The sequence below is a fragment of the Physeter macrocephalus genome, chromosome 16 (genome assembly GCF_002837175.3).
Source record: "Physeter macrocephalus isolate SW-GA chromosome 16, ASM283717v5, whole genome shotgun sequence".
Taxonomy (NCBI): Eukaryota; Metazoa; Chordata; class Mammalia; order Artiodactyla; family Physeteridae; genus Physeter; species Physeter macrocephalus.
Genome location: NC_041229.1, coordinates 100,894,095 through 100,913,147, shown reverse-complemented (window position 1 = coordinate 100,913,147; position 19,053 = coordinate 100,894,095). Strand labels below are relative to the sequence as shown.

Sequence of the window (19,053 nt, the reverse complement as noted above, 5' to 3'; positions counted from 1 at the left end):
TCACTTCTTGGGAGAGGGAGCTGGGCTCATCCCCCAATAACCTACTGCCCCACGGAACACTGGGGAGGACTCGGCTGGTGCTCCCTCCAGCAATCCCTTCAGGATTTGGGTTTAATCCCAAGCACGAGGCCGGGCAAGGAAAGGATTTTGTTTCATTCCTTCAGATGCCCAAGCCTTGGCCCAAGCCCCAGGGCGCAGGAGTGAAGGCGCGTGGCTGCCTGGCCTCTACCAACAAAGCCGTCCTTTATTAAATAGAGATCGCGTTACATTCCATTCAGAGGAGGAAATCGGATGTGGTGAGGGATGTGTCCAGGTTGGACCCGGGTACTGAGTAGGCTGCGAGGGGGGAGGAGGGGCCCGGGTCCTGCCTGCCCCACCCCAGTCCTGTGTACCGGGCTGGGCGATCTCAGCCTCCGTCGTCTGAATGGCCATCCACAGCTGAAAACAGGCCCGGGCGTCCTGAGGCCTGTCTGTGTTTTACTTTGGGAGGAAAGTGCCCCAATCCTCCCAGCAGTGGTGGGGGCAAAGGCTCCTTGCAGCATAGGGCTCAGCTGGCGGGAAGGAGGAAGGTCGAGAGGGTGGGCAGGAGGAGGGCCCCTGATACATCTTAAGAATGTTCTGGGGTCATTCTCAGGCAGATACAGGATGGAGTGGAAGACAGCCAGCGAGGCCCCCGTCCGCTTCTCCTAGCTCTGCTGCCCCGTGGCCACAGCAGGCCCACCTGGGAACGAGGTGAAGGATGGCCACAAGGGGGTGCTGGTGCCCAGGGCTTGGGAAAGGGGGGGGTGGGGAGATAACCCTGGAGATCTCGCCAATGAGGCACCTGCAGGCAGCAGCTCCTGGGACTGGAGAGGGGGTGCTGGCTGCCCCAGGGGTGCCCTCCCAAGGGCTGAGCCCCTTTGTACGGCTCCTAGCTCCTTGGTCTTTGGTGCTTTCTTGAAAGCCTCCTGGTGGCTGTAGTACTACGAGGGAGGAGAGGTCACCTCCTGAGGTCCTGTCCTGGGATGGACGTTTGCTGCCGGCTCAGTGCTGCCTCCATGGCCTGGCCATTTGTCCCTCTGTTAGCTTCCGGCTCAGGGCTGGCTCTAGGACCCCGTCTGTCTGTCTCTCCTGGGGCAGGTGTTGGCTCCAGCTCAGAGCCCCCCTCCAGGCCTGGGCCATGACCTAGGCCTCCTGGGGGAAGAAGCCAAGCTTGGCCAGCGACATCTCCTTCCTCAGCCTTGTGATCTCCCAGAACATGGGCTCCGCTGCAGGTAGAGAGAGAGGGTGGACAGCTCAGTGCCCACTTAGGGTCATCTCAGGCAGATGGCCTGGCCTCTCCCCCGGCTTTGGGCAGGGCAGCTGGCGGGCACCCTAGGACTCCCCAGTCCCTCAGGAAAGATCTCAGTGAGTAGCCGGACCTCTTTGAGGTTCCACTCTGAGGGCTTGCAGCCCGGGAGGCATGGAGGTGACGGTCACCTCCACAGCCTGACACGCACACGCATGTACACACTGCCACACACTTGGACAGGCTGCAAATGCTCTCCAACCCCTGCTCCCGGGGCTCTCCAGCGACCCTGCGCAGGGCCCATCCCCGGCCTGGCAGAATGGGGACAGGGGGACAACGGGTGGACAGAGGACTTGTTGGGCAAGGGCAGGGAGTGTCTACAGCGGGAGGTGGACGAGCCGTGTCCAGCCACCACTTGGAGGCCCACACGGCGGGAGAGGGGAGGAGATTCACAGGGGAGGCCCCATCGTGTAGGCCAGGCCAGTAACAGGAATGCCGTCCCTACAGGCCCGGGGGGCTGGAGAGGTTTCTGAACGGGAAAAAGCATCTGGATCCAGGTATGTGGGGCATCAGGCTGGTTTTCCTGGTGAGGCAGAGGCCAGGAGGCGCCTTCCACTCTTCCTCTCTCCACAGGGCTCAGCAACAGGAGCTTCCGGATCGGTTCGCTAATCCACGACCTTCTCTCTCGCGGAGTCCTCGCTCCGACGGGGGGCAGCAAAGCCCTGGGGTTGGCCCGGCCGCCCCGCCCCGCCCCGCCCCGCCCTTCCCCTCCCGGGCGCCACCCCCAGCGGCCACCAGGGGGCGCTCACCGTCCTGCCGCACCAGGCCTTGCTGGATGTAGCGGATGTAGGTGAAGAAGTTGCACACGGCAGTGATCTGTGGGCAGAGGGGGCAGGGTGTGACCCCCCGGCCCTCACACTTGCCCCCACCCCACCCCCCAAAAAAAGCCAGGGCAGATCGCAGAGCAGAGCGGGAAGCCCCACGTCCTGTGAGACTCATAACTCTGGGCTCTAAAGCTACAGTCAACAGCAGCAATACTAGTATTCCTAAGAAAAACGATAGCGACAACTAAGCGTAATCAAGTACGCGTATCTGGTGCGGCAGACGTGCCTATCATTCCCAGTCTACACGTGGGGAGAGCTGAGGCTCCAAGAACGACCCCACAACGACTGCGGAGGCCACGGAGCCTCCACTTATTAAGTGGCTAAGCTGCAAGATGAAACCGGACAGCCTGCCTAGAATCCACGCGCCCCTGAGGGGCCTGCTTGCTCTGGCTACGGGAGGCCCCGGCCAGCCAGGCCTTACCAGGTGCCATTCGTAATGCCAGGAAAGTTGAGGGGATCAGAAGCTGCTCACCCGGCTGCCCTGGATCCCCACCTGAAGCCCCCAGTCTGACCTGAGGCCTGCTCCGTGCCAGGCCCTGCGCCAGGCACTGGGGACCCTGCGCTGGCTCAGACCTGATCTCTGTCACGAAGACCCTCATACCGTGGAGGGGGTGCTGTTAGTGCCCTTCCCAGGCCCCTTCCCCAGGCTGGGGCCCCATCTCCCCACTGCTGAGAGTGTTGGCCGCTGATGCCCACTGGTGCCCCTCTGCACCCCGTACCCTCACAGGCTTCAGCCAATGACTGACAGGCATCTGGGGTATAAAAGGCCACGCCCGTGCCTCAGGGTGGAACCCACTCTGGGCTCCAGAGCCCCTGTGGATCCGGCTGAAGCCAGACTCCAGCTGAAGCCTCACCTTTTGCCTGTCCTTCCCCCAACCCCCATTCTGCCCCCCCTGAGAATTGCACGCAATCTCCATCTTAGGCTCTGCTTCTAGGGCACCCAACCTAAAACAGGGTGGAAGGCGGCTGGCAGCTGTGCCCACGACTGCCCATACTGAATATCCAGCACTTTGGGGGAGGGACATCAAGTGTGTGGGGGCCACAGGCTGGGGAGTGGAGAAAGCTGAGGGAGGGGCGATGCTCCTGCTGGGCCCTCAAACACACAGGAGCCCTTGCCAGGAGGACAAAATTGGGTGCAGGGGGTTGGTGGCCCCGGCAAAGGCAGGGAGGTGTGAGAGAGGCCAGGTGAGGGGAATAACCCAGCGTGGGCAAGGTGCCGCCTGGGAGGGCTGAGGAGGGGCCGCGCAGGGTCGGATGGGATGGGCAGGAGAAGCTTGAGTCCCAGGCCCTGGCGTTGCTCAGTAGCCAGTAGGCCCTACCAGAGGCCCGTGGGTAGGGAATGGTGGGGAGCAGTGGGGCTCTCTCCCCAGGGCTGAGCTTTGCGGACAGAACTTTCTTCTCCCAATGGATTCCACACTCCTTGGTCTCATCAGGGTGGGGACCACATCCTAGAACTTCACACCCTTCCCCTCTGCCTTCCCAGCTATGCCCAGGACAGCAGACACATGGGCCTGGCAGAACAACGTTCTAGATGTAATTTTCTAGGCATGGGAGCATCTGGCACAGATCCCCTGGTTGAGATCAGAAAAAAACCAGAGGTGACCCATGGCCACCGAACAAGGCTCTGGGCACAGATGCAGGGGGTGGAGACTGCAGCAGTGAGAGACTGGATCCAGGATGGGGAGACCTCAGGTCTAGGCTGAGTGGCCTGGGGTGCACCCCTTTCCTTTCTAAGGCTCAGACTCCCTCTCTGTAATGGAAGCTCAGCTCGCTGCTGGGGGATTTGCCAGAACAACATGTTGGGCTTCCCTGCAGAGGCTGTCAGGACCAGACAAGCTGGCCGTGCCGGTCAGTCTGCTGCCTGATGATGAGGCCATTTGCCCACTTTAGTCCCATCCGGCACCTCTAGTAGGTCAAGCGGAGAAGATGGTTCCTCTAAGAGGACCTTCCACACCACGTCACCTTTGCACCAAGCTTCAGAGTTTTCCAAACTTTGGTTCTTTCCAATCTTCTTCACTGTCTTTGAAGGGACAGAGGAACGGGGTCCACCCCACCCTCATCCCAGCTCCATGAGGCCCCTTGATCCAGTGACCCTCACCTGGGTCACTCGGCAGGTGAGGGCAGAAGCTGGAATTCCTGGAGGCCCCTCAGAGCCCACAGCTGGCTGTCAGCCTTGTGTGACAGACAAGCTTCAGAACCTTCTCCAAAGCATGGGGCAGGAGTCAGGAGCCTGGAACTCTAGTGTCACTCCCTTGATTAGATTATATTAAATGACAGAGCTGATGGGTGTCACTCCCATGATTACTTTTCGGCAAGCAAGAAAATGGCTACCTCAGTCCTTCAACCACAAGGAACTGACTTCTGCCAACAACATGTGAGCTCAGAAGAGGACCCTGAGCTCCAGAAAGGATGCAGCCGCTGATACCGTGACTGCAGTCCATGAGGCCCTGAGCAGAGGACCCAGCTTAGCTGTGCCCAGACTCCTACCCAGGGAGTCTGTGAGATAATAAATCGATGCCACTAAGTTTATGGTAACTTGTCACACAGCAATAGCAAACAAATACACTGGCTTGGCTGTGTGGCCCCAGTCATTCTCGTACCTCTCTGAGCCTGTGCCCTGCTCTGTAGATTGTAGGTTGTGCAGCCTGGGGCTCAGAGTCCCAGCCCAGGGAGCCTCTAAGGAGCCAGGTAACACTCCCATTGGATGACTCACTCTGGCCCGGGAGGACGGTGAGATGTAGTAGTGGCTCTCGGAGTCCCCAAGCCGGATTCGGTGACGACAGGCGCAGGCCAGGCCACTCAGGGCACATGTACTAGGGAAAAGCACACCTCAGGACCATGGGGACGGCTGGGGCTCGCCCACCCGGCTCATCCAGGGAGGATGCAGCAGCCAGAGAAGGCACAGAGGGAGGGGGAGGCAAACAGACATCAGGGTGGGGCCTGGCATCCTTTCCCCTGGTCCCAGCTTCCCAAGGAGCCTGGAGCCAGGCCAAGGAGGGGGCAGTCTCAGAAGTCCCTGGGGGAGACCTTTAAACCAAGCTGGACCCCATCCCTCAACCCCTCACCTCACCCCTGTTGGGCAGGAGAGCTTGGTCAACCTCAGGCCAGGTGCACCAAAGCTCCACCCTCTGCCACCCCTAAAAATGCTGCCCCCTACTTTACTGGGGCCCTCAGACCCAGTCACCCCTTCCTCCTAAGCAGGAGAACTAAGCAGGAGTCTTCTCTCTCCTCCACGTAGGTCACCAAGTCCCCAGGCTAGGTTCTGCCAGTAGGACCTTTTGCCCGGATGCCCTCAGTTCCTTCCAACCACCCTTCTTCTCCCGCATCTCCGCCCTTCTTCTCCATGTTACAGCCAGGGGCTACTCCAAAAACCCACATCTAGCCCATTACCTTTCCCTGCTGCTTCCCTACTGCCCAGGAAATAGTTATGGAGAATCCCGAGTAAAGGAAGGTTAAATAGGCTCCTTGGTTGCGGGACTTATCAGAGCCTTTGCTGCCTCCAGGTTCACTGCGACTCTCTGATTGGACCAGGGAACCCTCTTTTCAGGGAACGTTAATCGATGATTTGTGAAATGCTGGCCTCGGTGGGTTAAAGCCCAAACCTCATTTGAGGCCCTTCGCGCTCTGGCGCCAAACACCCTCTGTGGCCTCAGCCCCGACCCCATGCCCACCCACCCCACTGCTCCGCCCACCGACCCGGTGGTGTTTCCATTAATATTCCAGCTTCTCATCCCTCCACTCATGCTGTTGCCTCTGCCTGAAAGGTCCTTCCCTGCTCGGCAAACTCCTATTCATCTTTCAAAACCCGGCTCAAATGTTCCCCTCCGTGACAAGGCTCCCACCCGGGGGCCTCCCTCGCAGGCCCCAGTCCCTGCCCTTGCTCCATGCTGGCAGTTTTGCTCTGCTGCTGGCCCTGCCCAATGCCAGCTGAGAAGCAGGGAGGACAAGATGCCAGGGCCATCGGGTCATTGTCAGGAGGTGGAGTCAAAAAATGACATCACTTACGTGTCAATCGGGGCCCGGAACCCACTGTGGGAGAGAGGGAGTAGGAGAGGGATGGACGTCAGGCCGGCCAGGAACGGGGAGAGCCCGGCTCCATGACTAGAGGCAGCATGTCTGCCAAAGATGCCTCCTTGCCCTGCGCGGAGGCAGCCACTGTCCCTCTCTGGTCAGGTGCCCCTGCCTACCCCCAGGTCCCACTGCGGGACCCAGCAGGCAGGCCTGAGGCTCAGTCCTCCCCGGCCACCCCCTTGGTGCAGCCCAAGGCTATGCGGGCCTTTCCCAGGGGGCAGGGCGCTAAGCTTACTTGGTGCGGCCACATTCGACAGCGGCCACCTTCACCGCGGGCAGTGTTTGCGAAGCCACGGGCTCGATGGTGAGTGTGTTGTCCTCCACGGCGGCCCGTACCAGGGCTGAGAGCTGCAGTAGAGCAGGGCGGAGTGGGAGGTGGTGAGGGGCTGGCCGCCGGCTGCGGGGCCGGGCCCCCCGGCGGGCCGCCCTCTGCCTGCCTCACCTCCTGCATGGTGAAGTCCAGGCAGGGGCCCACGTCCTCCCGGTACACCCTTTCCAGGAAGGGGGAGGTCTTGTCCAGGGTGGGCGATTCCCTCCAGGCCTGGAACTCTGCAAACAGAGTCGTGTCCACCTGTGGGGGAAGGCGAGCCGGGTGGGGGGGTCAGGGCACTGGGGGGCCAGCATGGCAGAGACAGGCAGAGCCCCAGGAGGTGGGGAGCCAGGGAGGATGCAGGGCAGGCCCCAGCGGGCCTGTGCCCTGTAGCCATGCAGGGGGGCCGAGTCCCAAAGAAGAACTCTTCTCTTCCCCTCGCACAGAAGAATTTAGATTCGGAACTCAGAAGTTTCACTTCCAAGTGTGTTGGAGGTGTGTTGCCAGTTTCTTGGCCTAGAGAATTAGACTTGGGTCCAGGGTCTCATTCTGAAGACCCTCGCTGCCTCCTTGAGGAGGGAAAGTTGAAGAGTGACCCTGCAGGTACCCGCAGGTACACACAGGGACCTGCTGGGACGCACAGCACACACAGGCATGCACACACGGAAAGGAACGCACACAACTTGCTGGCTGCCCTGGGGCACATGCAGAGGGAGAGGCTGGGAGGGGGCAGAGGGGGCGGCCCCTCTCCGGAGCCTTTACCTGTCGGGAAAAGGAGAGACAGGTAGCAGAGGTGGGGCCCACGGGCAGCTCCCCAGGCGGGAGCTGCCAGGCCGGCTCGTAGGTGAGGTGAACCGCCTTGCTGGGGACCACGCAGAGGAGCAGGGAGAGGAGGGGGGGCAGCCCGGGCTGGGCCGGCAGGACAGACAGACAGACAGACAGGTGCACAGAGACAGACAGAGGAAGGAGATTATTAGAGTCCGGCCGGAAGCTTAGAGCTCAGAAGGGGATGAAGAGGCCTGGCCCACGCCTCCTCCCTGGATGCTCGGGAGGCCTGGGGCAGGGCAGAGCTGGGGCACCTTGGCATCAGAGGCTCCGGGAAGCTGAATCCCTCTACAGCCTTCAGGGGCGTCCGCTGGCTGGCTGCAGCCCTGAGCTGAGCTCCTGACACCCACGTCCTGCGGCCCCAGGAAACCCCATTTACGCGAGGAGACCGAGGTGCTAACAAGCGGCTTCACTTGCCCAAAGACCCATGGCCAAGGACATCACAGCCATCGTCCCGCCTGGACCAGGTACCCCGTGTACCCTACTGAGGGCCAAACACCTCATGTCACAGGGAATTCACTCAGCCCTCACAGCCAGAGGACACAGAGGCCCAGAGAGGGTAGGACAGGCTCCTGGTCACACAGCGGGGTCCAGACGGGTCCCCACTGGGCACCGCTGCCTGGCTGACGGTGGTCACTGCCTCCCTTTCCCAGGACCACGGCCTGCCCGCTGCCCCTCACCTCTTTGCCCTCCTTGTCCGGGGCGAGGGCGTGTCCTACCACGGGGCACACGGCGGGGCAGAGGGCGCTGCTGGTGCTCTTATGACGCAAGTGGCCCTTGCGGGGTCCGGCCTTGGTGGGGCTGAGCAGCTGTGGGTGGAGCTCGCGGTTAGGAGAGGCTGGTGTGGACGTGATGACCAGTGTCTTCAAGGCTGTCACCTCTGCTTGCAGCATGTCGATCTGGCCGGGAGAGATGGCTGTCAATATTAACCCAGGGCTGAGGCTGCCCCGGCTGCCGCTGCCTGCCACCCCAGCTCAGGAAAGACCACCCTGAGTACCTAACTCCACCCGTTATCTTCGGAACAGCCTCTGAGTTGGGGGCTGAGATACCCATTCCATAGATAGGGAAACTGAGGCTCAGAGGAGACACAGCCTGGCTGAGGTCGCACTGGAAGCCAGGACTCTGTTAGGTGCACGTATCTGGGAGCTGGCTGGGTCTCCCACCGAGGGGCCCCCAGGAGCCAGGAACAGCCCAGCCCTCACATTTTACAGATGGGTAAATGGGCTCCAAGGGATAAAGCGACTTGCCCAGGCTCACACAGCCAGACTGAGGTTTCTGCTTTGTAAAGGGGGTATGGGAGGAAGGAAAAGAAATTACAGTGGCCACAGGATCCTCCCATCCCCTGAAAAGGCACCAGAAAGGTCTCCGTGGTACAGCAGAAACACAGCCCGAGTCCCAGGGAGCTGGGCTCCCACTCCAGCGGGCACGTTTCAGGGGAGCCATCTCGGATGCCTCTGCCCCCTCCCTGCTGGCCCCCCGGTCCACGCGAGGGTCCGATCGGGTGGCGAAGGCCGGCGCTCGCAGAGCTCAGGGGCGGGCCGGAGGTCTGGGCCGGCGGGTGCCTCACCTTGCCCCGCGTCTCCTTCAGCTGCTTTTCTGACGCTGCCTGCTTCATGTTGGCTTCTCGGACCATCTTGTGGGCTTCCTGGGAAGAGGGCAGGCTCCACGTGAGGGGGAAGGCGCTGACGGATGCCCAGCTGACCCACCCCCCCAGCCCGCCCCCCGCCCTGCACCTCGAACAGGCTGGCGGTCAGCTCCTCCAGCTCCTGTTCCAGCTGCCCGCGCACCCTGGACAGCCGTTCACACTCCTCATCCTTCAGCTTCAGCTCCTGGGGGGCGGGGGGGGCACGACGGAGGGCGCTGTTAGACCCCCAGCGGCCCCGGGCCTGGCGCCATTCCCGGGGTCACCTTACGTGTGCCTCAGGGCCCCGAGCTTGCTTCCTCTGTGGTTCTACAGATGAGAGTGCTTTTTCCATTTAGCTCAGAGCATGAAGTTGAACCCCAAATGTCAGTTTGTTAGAGCCTGGGACCGGTTTTCAGAGATGTCAAGACTTCTAAAAGTTGTTTAAAAGTCACAAGAAAAACTGTTTCTCCTTTGTTTGTGCTGCCCTCCTGCCCAGCACAGGCCTGGCATGTAGGTGGCCCTGACAGGAACGTGACATCTCTGGGCGTTGGGTGAGAGCCCACAGCTCCTCAGGCCGGCGCCTCATCCCCGCCCACCACTCGCCCCCCCGCCCCCCAGAGCCCACCTTCTGGGCTTTGTGCAGCTCCTCCTTCAGGAACTCTGAGCCCTTCTCTCGGATCTCCATGGAAGAGCTGCGCAGACGCAACACGTCCAGCCGGGTGGTCGCAGGGTCCTCCTCGCCTTGGGCCTCCTTCCCTGCAGGGGTCTCCACCAGGCTTCCCAGGGACTCCCTGTGGCTTTTGCAGGGGCCCACACTCTTCCAGGGGACTGGGACAGCTTCAGGGGGCGGTGGGCGGTCCTCGTCCGGGTGGGCCTGGCTGTGAGGCAAAGAGCAGATACAGGGCGGTGTCCCGAGGCCTGGACAGCTGAGGCCAGGGACCAGCCTTGGGCCACGCACCTGCCACTCTGGGCCTCAGTCTCCTCATCTGTAAAATAGGCCATCACGGGGGTTGTCACAAGGGCAGAATGACCAAGCACGGCCGTGCTTGGTCCCCTCCAGCCCAGAGACCACAGTAGGTGCTGAGTACACAGCAGGTGCTTGTTTGCCCAGCAGATATTGTAAATGCATCCGTGTCAAGAGCCTGAGTCTCCCCCTGTATAAAACGGGGACAATCCCAATGGTCCTACCTCAAGGGTCACTGAGTGGATCAGAGATGTGCAGAAAACCTTGGCACACGAGATGATTAAGTGGGAACTGCCTTCATTGCTATTGTTCATGCATATTTTATGCAAATTTGACCCCATTTAGGGTGGACCAGAGAGGAAGGACCTAGCCAGGGCTGGCAGGGCCGTCTGAGGCAGGAAGATTCTGCAAACAGCCCGGGCAAGGCAGCCCCACTTCCTGCCCTCTGGACCGTGTAGGGGGGCAGTCCCAGCTCTCTGCTTGGTCTGCCTTGTGACCTCAGGCAAACACCCCCTCTCTCTGGGCCTCAGGACCCTCCTCTCTCTGAAGCTGAAGACCCTAGAGGCGGTACGGGGTGGGGGCCGCCAGCCGCTGCCCACCTCCCATCCACGCGCCCCCCCCTTCGCAGCAGACCCTGAGGAGGGAGGGGAGGAGAGGGCTGGGCCGGGGTGGTTTGTGCCAAGACAGCACCCTGGACTCGCTCACTCAGCAAAAGCTGGAGGCTCCTGAGCCAGCAGCTTCTGAGCTGCAGTGGCTGGGCCGAGGCTGGGGGCTGGGCTGCTGAGAGCAGTGGGGAAGTGGAGGGGAGGGGGCCAAGAGGGGCCCACACGGGAGGGAGGAAAGACAGGGCCAAGGGGTCATGAAATTCAGGATCGCGGAGGGGAAGTAAGACAAGGCTAGGGTCTGTCCGGTCCCACCTCCCTGTCTTCTGGACCCTGGGACAGTCACTAAGCAGCCCCAGAGCCTCAGTTTGCCCTTAGATAACACCGAGGGCACCCAGGGACCCCAGCAATGAGCCCATTCCCGACCCTCCGCATGGCCCTGTCCAGCTGCCCACCCCAGCCTGCCGTCTGCTGGAACTGGCCCGGAGTGTGGCCTCAAGGTTCCTGGGGCTGGGTCCTGCCTTGCTAGGACACGGGGCTTTGATTAATAAAGTGGGAACACACACCCACCACTCCATCAACAGTGTTTACGCCGGACAGGGATCTTTCCTAATACCTTGCTTGAGGGGGGTCTAGTCGGTAAGGGGGGGGGTCCCTGAAGCTTAAGGGTCTCTGGCAGTACTGTGGCAGCCCCAGGGTGGGGTCTGCACCCAGGGGACTCATGGGGGTGCTCTGCCCATGTTATCTCATTTAAAACTCTCAGCAGCATTCGTGCTATTGTTCCCATTCTACAGTTGAGGGACAGATGCTCAGAGAGGTAATGGGACTTGCCCAGGGCCACACAGCTAGTCGGTGGCACTGGTGGCACAGGCGGCCAGGTCTTCAGCCCGGGCCCAAAGCTCTCCAGCCACAGCAGACAGGTGGGTGGGGTGTGGGCCATAGAATTGTGCGTCTGCCTCGGGATCAAGGGCCACTGGGCCCAGGGGTATCCAGGAGGCTCCTCCCTGGCTGTGACAGGAAAATCTGACCCAATTCCAGCCCAAACTGGCTTCTCAGCCTCTGCTCAGGCAGAGAAACTGCCTCCCAGGAGGGAAGCCAGGACTGGGGGAGCTGTGGCTGAGAGCGCAGGCCAGCTGGGCACGGCCGGGTCCATGCCAGCCTCTGACCTGGGGTCCACGCGAGCCCCTGGGAACGTTGCTGAAATTCTTTCCACCTGCTTCCCCGCCTGTGGGATGGCGGTAAAACCTGCAGGGACACACTAAGAATCCAACGAGGAAGTCACTGGCTACAGCGCCAGGTAAATAGTGGGCTATCTGCCAGGTACCTCCACCACCTCCACCATCCCTGCCCAGGCTCTTGTGTCCTGCACCTGAAACCCCAGGCCCTGGGGATGTACCCACTGCGGGAGCCTGGAGGCCCGGGCCCCAGCCCCACTTCCTCAGTTGAGAGAACGGCCACAGTCACTCAGGCTTGGTGGGGACGCCATCTCGGGACTGCCCACTACCATAGAATGAGCAGGAACTACAGGCCAAGGGCAGGCGTTGACTCAGGGACAGCACAGGGCACAGGGCAGGACCCCAGGTCTCAGACACCTAGCCCCATAACAAGGACCACCCCGACATTGCCAACACCCCCTGCCTAGGGGAACAAGGCCGCCAGCCCCTCCCACGAGGCCTGGGCTTCGTCCACCAGTGTGGTCTGGGCCTCTGGCCACAGCGAAGGACTCTTCAGCTGGTCCCAAGGGCACGGGCTGGGGGTGTGTCCAGACAGCCCCCATCATGTTCCTAACAGGCTCACTTTGGCCTACTTCTGGGGGGATGGCACCCTATTTTGCAGCCAGAGGAACCAGTGGTCCAGGGACGCCTGAGACAGAGTGTGATACCCTCCCCCTCTCCCTGGCGGAAAAAGCCCACGAGCAAATCCTCATGGCAGAAGGCGTGGGAACAGCGGGACCACCCCGTGGTCACCAAATGCCCAGTGCCTGGGCCAGGGGTGCAGAAGCTGGAGGGAAGGAGGGTCCACCCTGTACTGAAATCTGCAGACCCTGCCCCTCACACTTCTGGGCTATGAGGCCAGCTCCTGTGACTCAAAGTTCAGGTGAAGGAGGGACCCCAGGCCCCTTGGGTCCACCCAAGCCAGAATCCACTATCTTCCACACACTTCAGTCTCCTAGACCAGAGGCCCGAAAATCCGGGTGTGAGTGCCTGGGGGCTGGGGAGCTCACTCCTTGGGCAAGCGCGGGTTACCACTGAAGCACTGCTTCTCTGCACCTCCCCTTCCAGTCCAGGTCCACGGACCCGTGCGCAAACCTTCTCGGAGCCCGTTCCCTGCAGACACAGAGTTCAGTGTCCAGGACACGCAGCAGGGCCGGCTAGGAAGGGGTCTGCTCGGGTAGGGGGGTGGAAGATACTAAGAGTCAAGGTCAGAGGTAGGTGGGGGCAGCCAACATCCCCCATCCCGAAGCCAGCTCCGCGGCCTAGAGCCCAGGGCAGTTCATACAGGAAAGGCCCCACTGGGTGACTTCCCCAGGAAACACACAAGGCAGGGGAAAGCAGTAACCTCAGTCCTCACCCCCGAGGCCACCCCTAGGAGGGCCAGCAGGGCTTTTGTCCCCAAGCAGAAAAAATGGCGAAATGAGGACCAGCCCTGGATTCTAGGGTCCCCTGTCACCCAGCAACCCCACTGGGCCAGGAGGGCCTGAACGGAGCCCACTCCCGGGGCCAGAAGGGCCCAGGTAGCGTCCTGCATACCCTTTCCCAGCCCCAGCCCAACCAGCCAGCCATGGGGTCCTTCTGCCTTAACCTCCCCCTCTCTGCCCCCCAGTGCCCAGGTCACCTTTTTGAGTTAAAGACCCCTCCCCTGTGCTAACAGGCACAGTGGGTTCATTAAGCAAGCAGCGGGGAAGCCAGTGAGGGAAGCACGGAAAACCAGGGGAAGGAGAGGGTTGGGAGGGCAGACTGGGACCCTCACCCTCTGCCTGGGGCCACCAAGCCTGGGTCCCAGGGCGACTACAGCTGGTCTGGTCTGCAGGAATTCTGACCCAGGGCCCAGCTCAGGGACAGCCATGGCACAGGGGGCCCGGTTCAGCATCACGCTCATACACTTATGGGCAGTCCAGTAAGCCCTGGGGCCACTGAGGCTGACAGGCAAGTGATTCTCATCCAGAGGCGAAGGGGGTCCCAGGAAAGGTTTCGTGTGTTGGGTCCCCGACCAACCAGCAAGCCCATCCAGGCTCAGCCTACAGAGTGGCCAAGTCTTCAGCTCCAGACCCACAAACAGATCAGATTCTCAAGCTCCTGTTCACGTCCACGCCAGCCCACCACTCCACATCTCCACAGACGTCATCCTGTGTTAACCTGCGATGCTGCTACAGGGAGATGCTCTCCCCAGCCCGGTTTGAACGACGAGGCACCCGAGGTTCAGAGAGGGATGGCGACCTGGCTGGAACACACAGCAAGGAAGTGGCAGTGCGGAAACTGAACCCAGAGTCCAGGCACTCGTGCATCATGTGAACTGTCACCCAAAAAAGTCAGGACTGGCGGAAAGGGGATGAATGGTGGTTTCAGAGAAGTGAGGCAGGATGCAGACGGGGGTTTGAGGAAGTTTGAGATAGTGCTCGAGTGGTGGTGGTGTGGTTCCACCGAAGGCTGCTGTTCTAGCCAGGCAGGCTCTGGGCTGGGAGGGGACACACAGAGGGGACACACAGAGACAAAAGACTTGGGCGGGGGTGGGGAGGAAATCAGGGGAGGACCAGGGGCTGGAGAGGGGAACAGAACAAAAGTTGCAGTAATTAATATAATGAAAAACGGAGGACAAGGTGAATGGTAACAGAAGTGCCCACGACATGACTGAGGAACTGGGAGGGGGTCTTTCAGGGAAGGGAAGGGGTGTGGCTGAGCCATTTGGGAAGTGGTGGCTGAGGGGAGGAACCAGCCCAAAGGGAGCAGCCGCAGCCCTGAGCCTGGATGAGGGGTGGGTGAGAGAGGAGCTGAGGGCCAGCCTGGAGACCTGAACAGGAGCCATCAGAGGGGTTGGAGGGGAAGGTTCCAGAAGAATGGGAGAACAGTGTCATACGTGGCAACAGAAGAATGCTGGGACGTGAGCTGAGCGGGACCCCCGGTATAGGAGAGGGGGGGCCTGGACCACTCCAGGAAGGGGGAAGCAGGTGTGTGCCTGGTAGGACAGGGAGCAGGAGGGAGGAGGAGGTCAGGAACAGCTTCAGGGTGGTAAGCAGGGAGGTCAGAACACCTGAGGCAGGTGGACCAGGCCAAGCCTCTCCCCGCCATAGCCCCGGGCCTGCCAGCCCAGCCCAGCGCAGCCCAGCCCTGATGAGGGAGGGAATCCAGCCCTGTGTCTCCACCGGAGGTGGCACAAGGCCTGAAAGGCTGGAGGGCTCCCTCCTCTACTGAGGTAGAGCAGGGCACATGGCACACACCTCACATCTGCCTGTTTAGTCCTAGAAGAATCTGACACCCCAAGCCCTCAAACATCCAACACATATGCAGTGAGCACCTATCGTGTGCCAGGCCCTCCACCGGCCCGGACCCAGCCAATGTGCACAGATTCTGGCAGCCCATCACCAAGCCCCCTTCTCATCACAGCTGAATTCATTTTGCTTCCCTTCCCCCACCCTGCTGAGCACAAATCCCGGGTGGGGCGAGTCTAGGACAAGCGGGACTCTACTGAGCGCCACAGACAGATGTGCTGGTTAAGGGACGGCAGGAAAGACATTTCCATCTGTTGAGGGGGAGGCGGGAGGTAGTTAAGTCATGGAGGGCTTCCAGGAGGAGGTGACAGTGAAGGTCGCACAACCCCTTTCTCCTGCTCTTGACCCTGGAGCGCCTAGGCCATACTTCAGATGCCATTTCAGAGCCTGGAGTTCCCTGTCACTTACTCCTTAAAGGCAGGACCTCACAGATCTAAGCTCCTTAGGATAGCCAAGGCCCAGAACAGTTAGGTGACTTTCTCAAGATCTCACAGCCCATCTGTAGCCCTGCAGCTCCCCAGCATCCTGCCTGCCGCAAAGACACAGTCCCCCATCCCTGGGAGGTTGGGGTGGTCTTTCTCATTCCTGGGCAGTCTATCAGAGCCTGTCCCTCTCTTTCTAGGGAGGTATGATTAGCCCCATCTGTCAAATGGGGAAACCGAGGCTGAGGGGCTACACCAATGTCACGTGGCCACTTAGTGGCAGAAAACGAGCCCAGAACCCAAACTCTCAGCTCTGATGACCAAGTCTCAAGTGCCCAGCACTGTGTTAGCAGCAGAAGTACCCCAGTCGCCATCCTCACCCCATCACCACGAAGCCGGCTTGGCACCCAAGACCGTGGACAGGGGACACTGTGGGGGAGGGGGAGGGGAGCAGTCCTGTTTTGGGGGAGCCACCTCTGGGTTCTGAGTTCAGGGCCCACACTCAAGGAGCCCCAAGGAAGAGGGTCCACCTGAGCTCCTGTAGAGTCCTGCCACTTCCACCCACCCCAGCGGAGCAGCCCTGGGTCCAGGGCCAAGAAGGTGAACTGGCACTATGACCGGGCCATTGACAGAGCAGTCACCCAAGAGACATATCTCTGTTGTCTTCCAGGTAAGGAAACCAAGCCCCAGAGACATCAATGGCTTACCCAGAGTCACCCACTCCTCACCCCTCCTAGTCTAGGAGGAAGGATCCCAAGTATGCACTCGCCCAGAGTTGTCACAGCAGCGCAGCCAGTTCCCTGGGCAAGCGTGACCTGAGCAGCATCCCTCCCAGCTGCTGCTGGGGTCTGGGCGAGCTCCTAGGACCCCAGGACCCCAGCGGGTGCTGGCAGCTTGGCCCCTGCCTCCAACATCCAAGTAAGGGGTCCATGAAAAGGCAGAGCTCAAGGTAACCCCAAAACTCTGCCTCTCACTCCCCAGATGCCCAGCTCCTCATTCTACCCCTCATGCTTTCCATCTGCATTTATGAAGCACCTACTATGTGCTCTGCACCCAGCTACACCCCGGGGGATCCAAGTTAGCCACACTCAGGATCAAGCGGGGGTCAGCTTGGCAGCCTGGTCCATCCAGAAGGGTCCTGGGACTCTTGGATCCAGTCTTTAAAGTGAGCATCCATCTACTGGCACCTCCCAGACTTGTCTGTCTGGCTCCAGCCTGGACGCCTCCAGGAAAGGACACTCTCTGGGCCTGGATTACCTCCACCACACAACCCGCACGTTTCACCTTGAGGCTCAGAGCAGTGAGGCCATACTCTCAAGATCACACAGCAACTCGGTGGCTGTGTTTTGCCTGGGTGCACCCAACACAAGGGGTCACGAGCTTCCTCCAGAAGCTCTTCAAGTACGGTTTACCCCAGGTGGGATCGCCCTAACCTCTCCAGCTGTCACCAACCCACCTCAACCACCTTCTCCCTAAGCTCAGTCTCCTTCCCCCAGGGCGCAATTCCAAAAGAATCCAGGCTCTGCTTAACTCTCTCCCTTTAAGAGTCTCACGTGTCTCCACACCCCACCCCTTCCAGGAGCCCGTTCTCTCAGGAGCCCCTGCTGGGGATGACTCCCCAGCCCTCCCCTAGCATCTCAGCTCGAACTCTGAACTTCACTAGGCGCCATGGAGGAAAGTGGATCCAGCCCGCCAGCCTCTCCAGTGGGTTTTCCCTCACTCCCCGGCTGTGTGGGAGGAGCCCTGTCCTGGGACCACCCATCTGGCCCCGTTCTTTCCAGGAGTACTACCCACCCCCACTCTGGCCACATCTCCACCAGGACCTGGTCTTTCCAGGCTATGGGGAGGAAGAAGTGTTTACCCAACTCCATGAGAAGGCCACAGCTTTTTTGCACATACAGGGAAAGGGTCCCACACCTGGTTGCCCAGGGACTGGGACCACCCCTGAGAATCAAGGAACAGATATGGGTACTGGAGCCACTAGTCCAGGGCCCAGAGTCTGCGCTGCACCCCTCCAGGCTGCAGGGAGGTCCCACCCACCTTTGAGCTTAGCAGGTTCCAGGAGCCCCAGATGGAAGTTCACCAACTTGCAAGCGAATGTGGCAGAGACCCAGTCCCCCCTTTCGCAAATGCATTGCTTTTCAAGGGTTCACTCAGCCTGGGGGTCCCTCCTCTAGGTGCTTATCCCAGGCTTACTCTGGCATGCACTCCGCCGCACACCCCCTTGCCCCCATCTCACTTGCGCTCCGGACAAGCTAGGAGTTGGCGCTGTCACTTCAGGATGGTCGGCAGCCCACCCTTCACAATTCCTGCCCCCAGAGAGACCCCCTGAACCCTCCATGCCGAATGTCCTTCCACCCCCAGTCGCGAACCGGCTCGCCAGTCCTCGTGCTACAGCACGGGCAGGGATGGGGGCGTAGAGCACCTCCCGGTAGGGGTGCACATACTGCAGGGACACCCCCACCCCCGCCCGCACCGTCCCACCCCCGGAGGCAGCCGCGGCCCGACCCCGCGCGAACCTACCCGCTCCACATACTGGCGACTCGGGGCGCCGGGCGTCGGTTCCCCGCGCCGCCGCCGCGATCGCCCAGCGATCTCCCCGCGCCGCCCCCGCCGCGTCCCCGCCCGCAGCCGACTCCGCCCCGGGCCAGCCGGGCTGCCCCGCCGCCTGTCAGTCTTGCCCGCTGCCTGTGGGTCTGTGCGGCCCGGGCTCGCGCCCCGGCCCCAGTCCCTCCGCGACCCTGCCCTCGGCGGGTCACGTGGCCGAGGGGTGGCCCGAGGACACGTGCCCTGCCCCGCCCCTCCGGCGGCCGACGCGGAGAGCTCGCGCGCGCTCCCGGCCCAGCCCCGCTTCGGCCGCCCGCCCCGGACAGTGCGACGGCCCGAGTGGGGGAGGAGCCGGTCCCCATCATCCTGCGGCCAGCACTGCTCTCCGACGCTCCCAGTTTACTCTGCTCCAGACATCCGGCGGCCAGCGCGGCGCAGCGCAGCACCCTCCCAGGACCACCCCTGCTCAAGAGCCTACCATGGCTCCGGGCTTTCAGCTCCCAGATTCTTAGCAGACTGTCACTCAAGGCCGGCAGACACCCTCTCACCCCCTCACCCGGCCCTCCGGCCATCACTCCTTCCCTGGCCTCCCTGCTCTGCGCCTGTCTCTGGGCAACTTCCCTCCTGGTGAGAAGGGGGGCTGACCCTGAAAACTAGTTTTCTCCCTCCTACTGAGTGCTTTTCCTGAGGGAGGCCCCACCCTTGGCCCAAGCCTCCAACCTCAACCCCGCCCCTCACCCCCAACCAGGGGCCTCCCTTCCTGCTCTGAACAGATACTGCCCATCCTTACCTTTGCCCCCCTCCCCCCCACCCCACACACACACCTGTCAGGTCCCACATCCTCTGCAAACTCCCTGAACGCTGGTCTAGCCTCTCCCTCAACCCCTCTGTCCCTCTGTCACCTTTCCTGAGCCCTGACCATCAGCCTCAACTTCAGCCTGGGGCTGATCCAGTGAGAGCATAACCCCGCTTCTCTCCTGCCAGGGACCATGGCTCCCACCCTCCGTGTCTAGAGGAGGCCTGGGAGGATGGGAGGAAGTATTTCCCTTCC

General features: G+C 61.3%; 1 protein-coding gene across 6 annotated transcripts; it reads right to left on the bottom strand.

The window, feature by feature from the left end:
* Positions 1–226: 226 nt before the first annotated feature.
* Positions 227–18,137, bottom strand: RAB3IL1 (RAB3A interacting protein like 1). Of its 6 annotated transcripts, none has more exons than XM_055078715.1 (12): positions 17,979–18,066; positions 9,607–9,859; positions 9,091–9,186; positions 8,925–9,002; positions 8,038–8,256; positions 7,295–7,441; positions 6,665–6,793; positions 6,458–6,570; positions 6,157–6,180; positions 4,752–4,964; positions 2,077–2,143; positions 227–1,247 (listed from the first exon to the last, which is right to left on the bottom strand). In XM_055078715.1, the coding sequence occupies exons 1-12, from the start codon at positions 17,987–17,989 to the stop codon at positions 1,215–1,217; spliced, it is 1,383 nt and encodes a 460-aa protein (XP_054934690.1). In that variant the 5' UTR covers positions 17,990–18,066; the 3' UTR covers positions 227–1,214. The 6 variants fall into 6 exon arrangements, with proteins under 6 accessions (XP_054934690.1, XP_028357418.1, XP_028357420.1 ...); XM_028501617.1 differs by having other exon boundaries at positions 4,865–4,964; XM_028501619.1 differs by having other exon boundaries at positions 4,865–4,964; positions 7,295–7,390.
* Between the last annotated feature and the right edge of the window lie 916 nt (positions 18,138–19,053).